The sequence below is a fragment of the Amblyomma mixtum genome, chromosome 6 (assembly GCF_055824585.1).
Source record: "Amblyomma mixtum isolate Tamu chromosome 6, ASM5582458v1, whole genome shotgun sequence".
Lineage (NCBI taxonomy): Eukaryota > Metazoa > Arthropoda > Arachnida > Ixodida > Ixodidae > Amblyomma > Amblyomma mixtum.
The window spans coordinates 54,526,939-54,539,442 of NC_143017.1; the positions used below are offsets into that span (position 1 = coordinate 54,526,939).

A 12,504-nucleotide genomic window follows, 5' to 3' on the forward strand; every position below is an offset into this window, starting at 1 on the left:
TTGAAGAACCGAAAAACCTTGAGATGCGAAACTCTATCATTCCAGGGGGCCACGTTGCGTACATTAACAGATGGTTGCGCCGCCTATGATGAGATCAGTCACCTCAAAATGATACCCAGTAACGTTGTTGAACAAGTTTTTATTTGTATAAAAGATGGCGCGACAGTCTGCTAATCTCACACTTACCTCAGCCAGAGCGCCAGATTTTGATACAAATGTTTTGCGGAGTAACTCAATACTGAATCAGAGCTTTGCCTTGACGTCACTCTGACACACCATGACGGCAACATAGGAGAACGGGGGCACCCCTTGCCCCGCTATTTCGCGACTTTGTGCAATACGGCGAACACATTTCTAGCTCTGTTGGCCTGAATTCGCTCCAGTCCGGGTCGGTAAGTGCTTGAGCTTGGGATCTGTCACAAGTTCCGTGCCGTGGAGTCCAGTGGAATCACCACTTCATACTGAGATGGTATGAAACTACTTTCATTCGAGCTTAGCCGACCTTGAAATCATCCGGCGAAGAATGAATGGACAGGGATGGTACCGGCATCCGCGCGTAGCGGCGTAACTTTACTTTCGGAAGTGGAGTTCATCTTCATTGCAGTGTGACATTACGAAGCTATAACGCAGAGCTGTAGCAGCTAGTTTAAATATATGCTTGCAATGCTGCTAGTTTAGTCACGTTGACGACGACCTTGTCCGTTGCCGAGGGGATGCCGAATATTGCACATCTGCATATGGTGCAACACGTTCGAATTGGCGATATTTCGCAGGTTGCTCCCCCCACAGATATAATTAGCAGATACTGGTTCTCGTGTGTGGTGCTTTTCATCCTACCAAAGATGTGAATATTCGCCCGTCTCCTGATTTAGCTGGTGTTGACTTCGCAGAAAGATCTTCGGTCAGCAGGTGTGGGAACGAGGGTTGGCGTTCCTGCAGCAGACACTTATCTAAGGGGTCGCGGGAGGGGCTTGGGTCACCCCCCCTCGATATTAAGCTTGAACCCCCCGCCACTCTCAGTTCTATTGGCAGTGCATTTGTCGGGATGCAATTCCCCCACCGTGGGCAGCAAGAAATTGCAAAGAAAAAAATTCTGTGTAAATGCCTGACCTGCAGCTATATTGATATGAGCCGCAAGATATGTAGTTGCATATATTTATTTTTTTTTGTAAGTAGTGATGCTGGCTTCTCTTTGACGGTGATGGGTATTCTGGTTCAGAATATATGGCTCTCTGACTTCCAGGTGGTCATCAGCGCCTTATCTTTTTGAAAAGGTGTGAATTAATGTGCTACTCCACAGTGCAGATGTCAGGAACGTGTTCGGGATGTCGTCAGCAAAATAATGTGTTCAGTTTTCTCTCCATTTTAGCATTATCTAGGTCAGCATACGTATAACTTTCTCCAATAATGCCCGGATATATTAAAAATGCTTCAAGTGCTGTATTGAGTACATGCTGCAGTGAGAACTGCTTGATACTTTAAGTAAACTGCCCTGTGCGTCCTTTGTTCACTGCGTTGCTGAGTATCCTGCAACACATATGTTGCCTCACGCAAGCACTCTTTTTCAATCGTATTTTAGAATGACTGTGTGCATTGTTTTATCAATGTTATGTTTTGTAGCTCGGAAAGTCATGCTTGCACTTATTGCACTTTTTTATTTGTTGGTACAAGTTCCTTTAATCAGCACTTAGCATGCTCACAAATTTCTTGCCAGGCATTTCTGTCAGTTCTCATTCACTGCTTTTGACTGTTTTTTTAGTTTGTTGTGCTTTACTTTGCAGGCATTTGTGAGTGACAACACAAAAAAGATGGCATCATCGGACCCGATGAGGCTTGATATGCCTTATAGGGAAGAAACAGCAACCGAAAAATTCAAGCGCAAGGCCAAGGAGTCTCCTTTTATGATCATTGGTAAGTTTGGCCATTGTTTTGACGCATCGCTTCAAGCCGTAGCGGTGTCGTCACTCTCATTCCTTTCTTGATGCACTTCATAACTGTAGCAAGAATAGTGCTTCTTGCAGCATAATATTTTTTCCTTTGGAATCATGTGCATAAAACTTGAATTTGATGGCCCCAAAAAAACCACACAGCTACCGTGTCCACAGTCCACTGTTTGAAAGAATTCTGTACAGGAGGTTCACATTTGTGGTGTCATTTCTGCTGGAAAGTATGTTATCATAGTGCACTTTTTTGTGCCTTTCAAGCATGCACCATTAGCTGGGATAATTCTGAACGTGGTCCACTCTTCCGCACTTCTGCTTGTCCCAAAAGTAACGGAGGTTGACCTGAGTAATGATTCTCTGGCTTGCTACTTTGTACTCAGTGAGTACAGGAGAGAGTGGTGTAAATATATTCAAGCATGTTATCAATCCACTGGTATGACAGGGACAAGCATAGAGTTTCTTACTATTACCTAGAGGGAAAGCTGGCGGCGCTGCACTTCAGCCACCATGGACGCTCAAAGCATCATGGGGCGGTGAGCTACTTGTTGCGGAACAGTCGTAGTTTTTGGGGAACACGGAGTGGTACTACTAAGATGTTTCATTCCGAAAACGCTGTTCGTGTGTGCGCAGACGACTTTCGCGCAATGCAGTGTGCAAAACCATAGTAATGAAAACGCGACGACACACGACGCCAATAAAAGGTTTCACTTTTCCGAAATGCCATTAAAAACCTCTTATAGTGTTTGAGCAACAACATTTTTTTTTAAAACATATTTACTTTTAAAAGTGCGCCTGTTAATTACGAAATATTAGTTTTTATAGTGCTCATTACTAGGCCGATAGGAGAGCGAGTCGTCTCTTTATTTTGGGCAAACTTTGCACTTAAATGCTTTTCTGCTCGTTTGTTGCAATCATTAGACAAGATATTGAATGTTAGGACGTTTTTAGTTATCAAACAGCTTTATTTTTAGATTATTTTTTGGCCAAAAGTTGTAGTTCTGCAGTCGGTAGCTCACCGCCCCATGATGCTTTGAGCGCCCATGGTGGCTGAAGTGGTCTAGAGGGGTCGCCATGCAAACTCCCATAGACGGGCTGCCAGCTTTCCCTCTAGGTAATAGTAAGAAACTCTATGGGGACAAGGGTAGACCCATGCTGTGTAAAAAAATAAAGAACTGTCAAAGTGCCTGAAGAGATTTCCCAGCCTCCAGCCATACGCCCTGCATATGGTCCTCAAAGAATGGCCTGCAGTTGATGCCGAGGAAAAAGACAAAACCAACCTTTCATGCCTTTAGAAGCAAACCAAGGTTATGTGACCCACTGTGCTGGCGAAGTACATGACATGCAGTGAGCTGAGGATAGTGCTGTGTGCGTGTACTGTGCGATGTCAGTGCACGTTAGAGAGCCCCAGGTGGTCGAAATTTCCGGAGCCCTCCACTACGGCGTCCCTCATAGCCTTAGTCGCTTTGGGACGTTAAACCCCAATAAACCAAACCAACGATAGTGCTATGTGAGGAAACAAAGAAGGCTTGCTTGTTTGTGCTCGGTATCGTTCAGAATTTATAAAGTCAAGTTGAGGTCAAGTCCTTGTGGATAGCTGTGTCTAATGCCTTCTTGATACTGGTGTCTCGCTGCTGCATTGTGCATAAAGCTGGACAGAAGGCAGGTAGAATGTAGTCTCAAAAAAGGGAGGAGTCAGTCTACACCGTAGTTGTGGACAGCTGTACGAGTGGTACTCATGTGGTCATGCGTACACAGTGAGCACCATAATCTCTGTGACATGAGCTGATCTCCACAGGCGTACTGCATGCTGTTCTCACTGCACCTCTGCATAGACTTCAACATCGGTACATAGTTCGGAATTGCAGCATTACCCGGAGCCTAGATCTCAATTTGATCTTTACTAAAGTCATTTCTCTCTCTCCCTCTCTTACACTAGCTTATCAGTTATCAGCTAGTCAGCACTTATCAGTCAGTAGGGTGCTGTTTTGGAGTGGATCTCTCTTCACCTGATTTACATTGAAAGGTTTTTGTGTGGTGCTGAAAAGGGTGGGCTGTTCTGAAGAGACTGCAAAGGTAATATTATAGATGGTTTGTTTGTATGCAGAATGTGCAGTTCACGCTATGTATACCCAATTTTCTCTGTGTCTCGTATGCATTTAGGTGTTTATATTATACGTGGTTCATTTGTATGCAGAATGTGCAATTCACGCTAGGTATACCCAATTTTCTCCGTGTCTCATATGCATTTAGGTGTTTATACATTTTCTGAAGGAGAGAATGCCTTCAAAGATGTGGTTTAATTTTCTTGCATGCCCAACATATCTCGTGTCATCTGTAATGTCACTCTGAACGCCTGGAGGGAGAAATTTTAGTTGGTGTTTGTTATCATGGGTGCAGTGTGTTGGCTTGGCTTGGCTATTTTATGTTTGGTAACTGCACGGACCACCGGTTAATCCAGTTTATTCAAGCCAGCATGACGAGAATGGCAGGCAATCTGTTATCGCACACAAGTAGTTCATGCTAGTACCAATAATATCCTTAGTGGTTTTTTCTCCATTTATGCATATTTTAAGCAAAAGAAAGCTGTGTGCTGTGGTCAAATGGCTTAATTGTGCTTTATTCTGCTTATCTTATGTGTAGCAAAAACTGCACAGGGCACACTATTCCCCAAAAGTCTATTAAGTTAGCAAACTAGTTTTCCTCAAATATTAGGTCTTGAGGCTTTGACACTTTTTTATGTGGTGCCACGAAAATTATTGCAGCTGGGACTGAAGTGTTCAACCTGAAGTTGGCGCGTGAGACTGCATGTAGTAAGCTATATTACAAATGAAAGTGCTTTTTGGGCAGTATTAGCCTAATGTAAGCAGCGAAAAATCTTGTGCTGTTGACATGGAGCCTAGCTTGGACTGTGCTAGATGAGGTCAGTACTTCTCAGTAAAAGGTTTTTTAAAACATGCTTTGCTTTCAACGTTGATGTGCAGGTGACATTTAGTAAATGCAAAAATGCTCATGTGCTGTGTGATGTCATTACACGGCAAAGAACCCGAGATAGTTTATATTGATGCAGAGACTTCCACTGTGGCATTCCATATTGCTTATCTGCTGCTTCATGTCGTTAAACCCTGCATATTTAGCACAGGTGGTCTAAATTTCCGGAGCCCTTCACTACGGTGTCTCTCATAGCCTGAGTCGCTTTGGGACGTTAAACCCCATAAACAACAACAACATACTTAGCACTGTTCAGTCAATCAAGGCACTTAGCTTTTTAGTGCTGTTTATTAAGAGTACATGTGACAAGTAAGATAGCTTGTTTTTATAAGAAATGGGAATGGAGCATTTGCAATCTATCAGCCTCCAGGGGATGGTTTGAAGGGCAGGTTTGTACTGAAATAAATGTCTCATGCCTAGCGCAGACATTCGGAATAATAATACCGCCACGGTGGCTCAGTGGTTATGGTGCTCGGCTGCTGACCCGAAAGACGCGAGTTCGATCCCAGCCGCGGCAGTAAAATTTCGGTGGAGGCGAAATTCCAGAGGCCCGTGTACTGTGCGATGTCAGTGCACGTTAAAGAACCCCAGGTGGTCGAAATTTCCGGAGCCCTCCACTACGGCATCTCTCATAGCCTTAGTCGCTTTGGGATGTTAAACCCCATAAACCAAACCAAACCTATATGATGGAATGGTGAGTGTGTGTGCAGTGTAAGAACAGTCACTGCATTTCTTGCAGCAGGTTCTGAAAATATAGTTTTGCCCCTGCCATTTCTCCTCCATTCTCAGTGATGTTTTGCGATAATGTGTGGCGACTAAAAGAATTCTGAACCCAAGTGATTGCTCAGAGCAAGCTTCAACTCAAGCTGCATCAAAACCTTCCTGGCTTAGCAGGCTCTACTTTGCGCACGTGACAGTTAACGCCTTTCTATAGCTGTGTCATAACAGCTATTGCTTTTCACATGATGGTGCTAGGACTTCCTGTGTGCAATTTAAACACTAAAAACAGTCTAGTAGTTCCTTCAGTTCCATCACAAGCATAAATCCCACTGGGGTAGCTTAGAGACTATGGCGTCCAACTAGTTAGGCCGGGGTTGCTAGGATCGAATCCCAGCTGCGATGGCTGTATTTCAATGGAGGCTAAATGCGAAAGACACCTGTGCGCTGTGCGATGTCAGTGCCTATTAAAAATCTCGCAAGTGGTTGAAATTTATGTGGTGCTCTCCACCACGGCATCTCTCATAGCCCATACGCATCTTTTGGACTCTCTTCCCCAGATACCATGCCTAAGGTCCCAAATTTTCTGCAGTGGAAAATTTCAAATTCCGCTGGTTATAAAAACAAAATCTGTAGTTATTCGTGAAAGCGTGCCACATGAAATAAATTGCTGTGCAGCGCTATATATTCGCCACCTAAAATGTATTTGGGAAAGATGCCACGCATACTGCAAATGCACCTTCGTTTAAATCATAAACGGCTGTTAAAATTCACTGTAATGTAGTGTTTCTTTTCTTCAGGAGTGTTCTGTGTGTTCCTCTCAACTAGTCCTGTCCTCGTTTCGAAGCTGTAATTAAGCCCAGGTTTATATTGGAACCAAGTATTTAGAATTTTTGGCTATATTGTACAACCAGATTATTCCAATGAAAATTCAGTCTAACAATAAGGGAAAGTGGTGGGATATATCAAACTCCAATTTCACCAGTCATTTGATGTGTAACTGCGCACTGCTCCCCTTCTGAGTGACACTTCTCTTGCAAGGGTGGAAGAGCGGGCTAGTTGGTAGTTCATCTTGAGGAAAAAACACAGCGCACTCCTAAGACACGGACAAAGAAAGGCAAGACGATACAGTGCTGACTTCAACTGATTATTTTATTGTGGAGCAACATATATATATGTTCAAAAAGTGGGCGGGAAGACATGAATAACATCTGCTGTGTTTGCACGCGACCGAAAGATAACAAACTGCAATTGAAAACAACTAGTTTTTATCTTTTTATCTTGTCTAGTTTTCATTTTTTGTTGCCTCCAAGGGTCACCCTTGCCCTCATGTTGTTTTCAATTGCAGTTTGTTATCTTTCGGTCGCGTGCAAACACAGCAGATGTTACTCATGTCTTCCCGCCCACTTTTCGAACGTATATATATGTTGCTCCACAATAAAATAATCAGTTGAAGTCAGCACTGTATCGTCTTACCTTTCTTTGTCCGTGTCTTAGGAGTGCGCTGTGTTTTTTCCTCAAAACACTTCTCTTAACAGTCTTTTTAGATCACTTCTCGGGTGCAGAGTCTGCTCAGATGTACGGCCTTGGGCACTTGCTGGTGCATCTAGCACAGTGAAACCGCATGACGAGATGAACGTGGGGCAGGCTTGAAGATGGTTTTTGTTCTCTGGTACACTTTTCCACTCTGCATCGCTGTCATGTGATGAAGCCAACTGACCTGAAGCTTAGCAGCGACCCTGTTCTGGCACATTTCACTGTTAAAGGCATTCCGCATACCAACTGTACTTTAATTTTAATGAGCAAGTATTCCATATGCAGTGTACTAGTAACAGGATTAGACACCTCTTGTTAGGCAGTGGCTAGTTCCAAGAAACAGTCCGCTGTGGCTTCCATGCGAAGCAGGTTAGGCGTGGCAACATCTATCGAGCAATGGTGGGCGGCACTTCACTACTAGAAGCGTGTCTGCTTGGATGCGATGTACCCTTGCTTCTAGGCTTCTATTAAGCTTATCTCATGCAATTTTTTAGATATTGAAGTTTCGATATAACGATCTAATTCGCGATCCCCTTCGAGTTCGATATCTGGATTTGAGTGTACCGCTTTTTGAACATACTAAGGTGAAATATGAACTAGCCCTAGTCCTAGCCCTTTTGTTTGATACAGTGCCCCCGTAGCTACTGAACGATTTCTCTCATGATGTGTGCACCTGGTATGGTGGCGGTGCTTGCAAACAGGACACAGCCCTTCAGAAGTTTGTCACACGCCTGCCGTTCAAGCACTTTGCTTCCTGGATAGTCTGATAGTACAAACAAAGAAAGCTTTCAAATTGGATGCAGGCATTACTAGCTGCATTCGATTCAGCCGTGGTTCTCTGCACCGCCGGAACCGGTTCACGGTGCGCTGCACCAAAGCACTCGATTCACAGCGCCCCCTGCACCACCGTCCGCGATTGATTTTGGTGCAATCGTGGTGCCGCTTCGGTGCAAAGAACCGCGGCACCGTCAGAGACGGAGGTGCAAGATAGTGGTGCACGTGTTTGACGGCGTAAGCAGACGACGCGCGCAGCCGACGTTTTGTTTGTTAACATCAATGGCCAACTGAAGGAAGTTTTTCCCATTTCTCGCGACAGCCTGAACAGCCTCTTGAATTCGAAGCTGAAATACCTAGCTACTACGCTTTCGTAGTAGTTGGGGATTCTGTTGCGGTCTGTCCGAACTGTGTTGCTGCAAAAGAAAGCACCACGTCGGCTTCCTCATCTTCGCTGTCTGATGACTAAGAAAATTCCATAAAAGTGGATTCGGCGATGTCGTAGTCCATGACTCCACGAGGCACAAAAAACAGACGCGACGCACCGCAACACAACACACCACGACGGACGAGAACCGGATAGCAGACGACAAGGCCTGTGCGTGCACGCGCTCGATTGAAAATCTCCGCACCAGTGATTTGTGACGCTGCTGACGCGCTGCACCTGCACCAAGAAACTGGAATTGCACCGCGCCGGCACCAACGGAACTTTTTCAGAATTAGTGCAGAGAACCAGTCCTGAATCGAACAGACCTACTCAAAACTAGAAACGTTTTTGCAGCATGAATGGCATCTAGTATTAACGGTTTAAGTGCAGAATATCGGGGGACAAACTAGTGTCGATGCTAGCCCGTAAGCTGAGGCAACACCCTCTGAAAGGAGACTATGACAGATGTGCGAAGGGGCTAAAAAGCATGACATGTGATGTGTGGTGATGACAGGCATTTCATGTGACATCACCAAACGGGAAGTGACATCACCAAACGGGAAGTGACATCACCAAGCAGGAAGTGACATCACCAAGCAGGAAGTGACATCACCAAACGGGAAGTGACATCACCAAATGGGAAGTGACATCACCAAACAGGAAGTGACATCACAAAATAGGAAGCTACGATCATAAGTGGCGTCACTAAATCAGAAGTGGAAAGACAGTGGGGAGAGCGAAGCCGCTTCTGCGTTCCCTGCCTATTTGCAGACTCGGCCGTACCGGAGCCTTCTATCACTCCAGACCTTTTGACGGCTAATGCCAATGAGCGTGATCCGATTGCTAAGCTGCTAAACACTACTCCACCAGTTCTTCTCCTTCTTACCACTACTACCCAGGTTAAAATAGAGGTGCAAATTCCAGCAAGAAAACACTTATCTAGGTACACTTCCAGCTGGAGTAGCTGGAAATGGCATTTCCATTAGAACTTCTTTGGCTAGTTGGTTCCTAATAGATGCAAAGAAAGAACTTTGCAAACGAGACTCAGTCAGCAAAGAGGCAAAGACTCACACAAACGCAGCATATATGTTTCTGCTTTTGAGTATGTCTTTGCATTTTCGCTGTCCGTATCTCGTTCGAGACTTCTTTCTTGGCATTTCCAGCTTCATTCGTTACCATGTTTTAGTGTTGAAATGGATACGAATGAATACCATATTTGCACAAATATCGCGCGACCTTTTTCCCTCATTCCTCACATCAACTGCATCAGAACGCAGTACACATTATCTGGAAGCAAGGTGCGATTAATATACCATGAATATCTTTTTGCTGCTCATCGAGATACCTACAGTGAGCTCAACCACGAAGCTTGTGATGAGCTGCGAGGAGAAGTCAACCTGTCGGCGACATTGGGGCTTTCGAGGTGAAAGGAAAAGGGGAATGAACGAAAATGAAGCAGCACCAACAGCAAGCAGAAGCGCAACGACTGCAGCTGCAGGAAGGCTGCATGCTTAGGAGCCTTTGTGGTGCTTGATTTTGTTGCATGCTGCTAAAAGTGTTGCCTCTCTAATAACGTTGACAGCACAGAATATGATGCCATGCCCACGCGTATCTCTCAGCCATGGTTCCTTTGAACTGTTCGAGTTTGTTTTTTTCATTTTCATGAATGCTTAATGAATCTTGATGGAAATATGGTAACTTATTCCCATCATTGTGTCATTTCAGCTGATGTCCGCAACAAAAATGACCAAAGAGAAAATGTGGCTGCTAACATACAATTCCAGACAAAATGCTCAAATTTGTGATTCCTCTTAAAATCGTAAAAAACCAAGGGTCTTAAATCGTACTGTACCATGTCACTTGTGTAGAGTATTGAAGGCTGTCCTCTGTTTTCTCATGATTCTTCCAGGCCTCTCCGGTTGCATCGCCGCCTGTGGATACGGGGCCTTCCTATTCCGAAGGCACGGGAGGGCCAACCCCTCGCTTTTCTTGATGAAGCTTCGAGTGACGGCCCAGGGCACCGTCATCGGGTGCCTGATGGTTGGTGTTATGTACAGTCTTTCCCAACGATTTGTGCACCGGAACGATAACCGAGGGGACGACTGATACTTCTGACACGTCATAGTTGTTCAGCCACTGTGAACATTTACATGGTTGGCTATAAAATTAGTTTGTTTTATTATATGCCTGTAGCGCATGCCTGAAACAGCTGGGTATGCCCTTGTATTTGAGGCTGACTTCATTGTGGAGTCTTCGCCAAATTGGCCATCTGCATTTTGAGTTGTGGCCACTACTGTTGGACTGCAGGCAGCACCTGAGCTTCAGTTTTCAAAGGCCTTGATTGTTACACATTGACCTAAGGAGACATCACTGGTTTTTACTGTGCATCAATGCCTGCGTCTCACACTTTGTACGCCTGAGATGAATGCTTTTAGGAAATCTTTCACTACATAAATTGTGCAGCAGTGGGTCGAAAACTTGTTCTTATTGTGTTATCAATACATTTGACGAACTACGGTTATTGTTTCACATTTGTTCCCTTTTCCCCTTCTGCATCCTTGAAAACATGTCACTTCTGTAGCCCCTCTGGGAACCAATTCGTTATCTGTATTGTTTTTAGCAGTATCCTGGTGAGCCGAGCAATCTCCTTGCCACTGTGACGATAGGAGTGAAAGGGGGTTTTTGCAAGTTGAATTCACAGTGTTTTTACTCTGGCATGGTTTGCCCTGGTTCGATATTCAAATGCACACGTAAGACCAGGCCCGATCCTGCAACCTGTCTTTCAACATTGCGACTATTCTTTTGTAATATGCTGTGCTTCACATATGTAGAAGATGGCAATATTGTGTGCTTTTGTCTCATATGAGCCCGCATCAATATGCTGAACAATGCAAGTCTCATGCTAGGCATACACTGGTGTTGAAGCCAGCTAAAATGAGTGACTGATGTGATGACAGTCGGAAGCAATGTTACCTGAAACTGGTGTGAATGTATTACTGCTGACCCAAGCAGGTGTTGAGTGTAGCAGAAACCTAAGCCGGGAGGTTCTATGTGACGTTTCAAGGTGGTTGTCATAATTATATTACTGTGAATTGCAGCACGCACTCAATGCCTGTGCTGCCGTGTGCATCATATTGAGCACGACTGTACATATGGTACAATGATGTGGCATATGCTGTCGAAAAGCAAGTATTTAATGAGTTTGCTTGGTAGGCTATGCCTGGTCATTATGGGAGGCAAACAGCTCCACTCAGATTGAGCTGTTGTGCTCTTAAGTTATATTGAAGCATTTCCTAGAGCTGTTCACAAGGAACGAACTCTTCCTGATAGCTCACTCTCATTGCTGGACGTTTGTTTTACTTGTAACTCTTTAATGGAATGAGGTAATTATGCACTCTGTGACCCTTTCGGGCAACTATTGTTATTTCTAAAGCACAAAAATTTGATTCATGTATTGTGACTTTTGTCGAGCTTAAAATTGTTAGAGCATTGCTAATAGGCAGACTGCAGAGGTTATGTTGCAGTGTTTTTTATTGTTGGTGAATAAAAAAATTTACTTTTGACTTTTTTTGTGATTCAAAATGAACCTTGCAGTAACGGAGGAGCTAGAACATAGGTGAGTGCATCCAGAACAACAACCTCTTAAACGCTCTTCTGTGCCTTTAGTTTTATGTTAAGCTCTTCTACAGCATGAAACTGAAGGGGAGCTCGATGTCGTCGTGCTGAAGCCGGCCTGACTCCTGAAGAAATTTTTGGCTGCAGCGTTATGTTGACCCCAAGGTTGCTGGATTGAATCCTGGCTGTTTTGATGAAAGCAAAATGCAAAAGGCACCGATGATGATGTCAGTGTATTATAAAAGATCCCAGATGTTCTAAATTCAGAGCCTCCACTACATAGTCCCTCGTAGCTCACAAACAGCTTTGGGGCGTTAAACATCGCATGCCACCACTACCTTTGCTAGTAAGCACAAGTGATTTGGTGGCAATGGTGTTTTTAAGGATAGTGAGTGCTAAAAGCCTGTGCACTACGATTACAATGCACATGAAAGTCCATAAAATGCATTGTGCCGAGTGAAGGCCATTGAAGTGTTCATGCCGCATACAAGTCCTGGAAGAGCC

At 44.4% G+C, this 12,504-nt stretch overlaps 1 protein-coding gene across 2 annotated transcripts; it reads left to right on the forward strand.

The window, feature by feature from the left end:
- The first annotated feature begins 267 nt into the window (after positions 1 to 267).
- On the forward strand, positions 268 to 11,948 carry LOC149339166 (HIG1 domain family member 1A, mitochondrial-like). 2 transcript variants are annotated; one of them, XM_089547975.1, is made up of 3 exons: positions 268 to 392; positions 1,782 to 1,911; positions 10,295 to 11,948. In XM_089547975.1, exons 2-3 carry the CDS (start codon positions 1,809 to 1,811, stop codon positions 10,489 to 10,491), a joined length of 300 nt encoding a protein of 99 aa, XP_089404101.1. In that variant the 5' UTR covers positions 268 to 392; positions 1,782 to 1,808; the 3' UTR covers positions 10,492 to 11,948. The 2 variants fall into 2 exon arrangements, with proteins under 2 accessions (XP_089404101.1, XP_089404100.1); XM_089547974.1 differs by having other exon boundaries at positions 285 to 469.
- The last annotated feature ends 556 nt before the right edge of the window (positions 11,949 to 12,504 follow it).

Excerpts from the sequence above, each read along its gene's own strand:
- LOC149339166 (XM_089547974.1), top strand. Across the intron at positions 1,912-10,294 it reads GTCTCCTTTTATGATCATTG|GCCTCTCCGGTTGCATCGCC; the intron begins GTAAGTTTGGCC and ends TGATTCTTCCAG.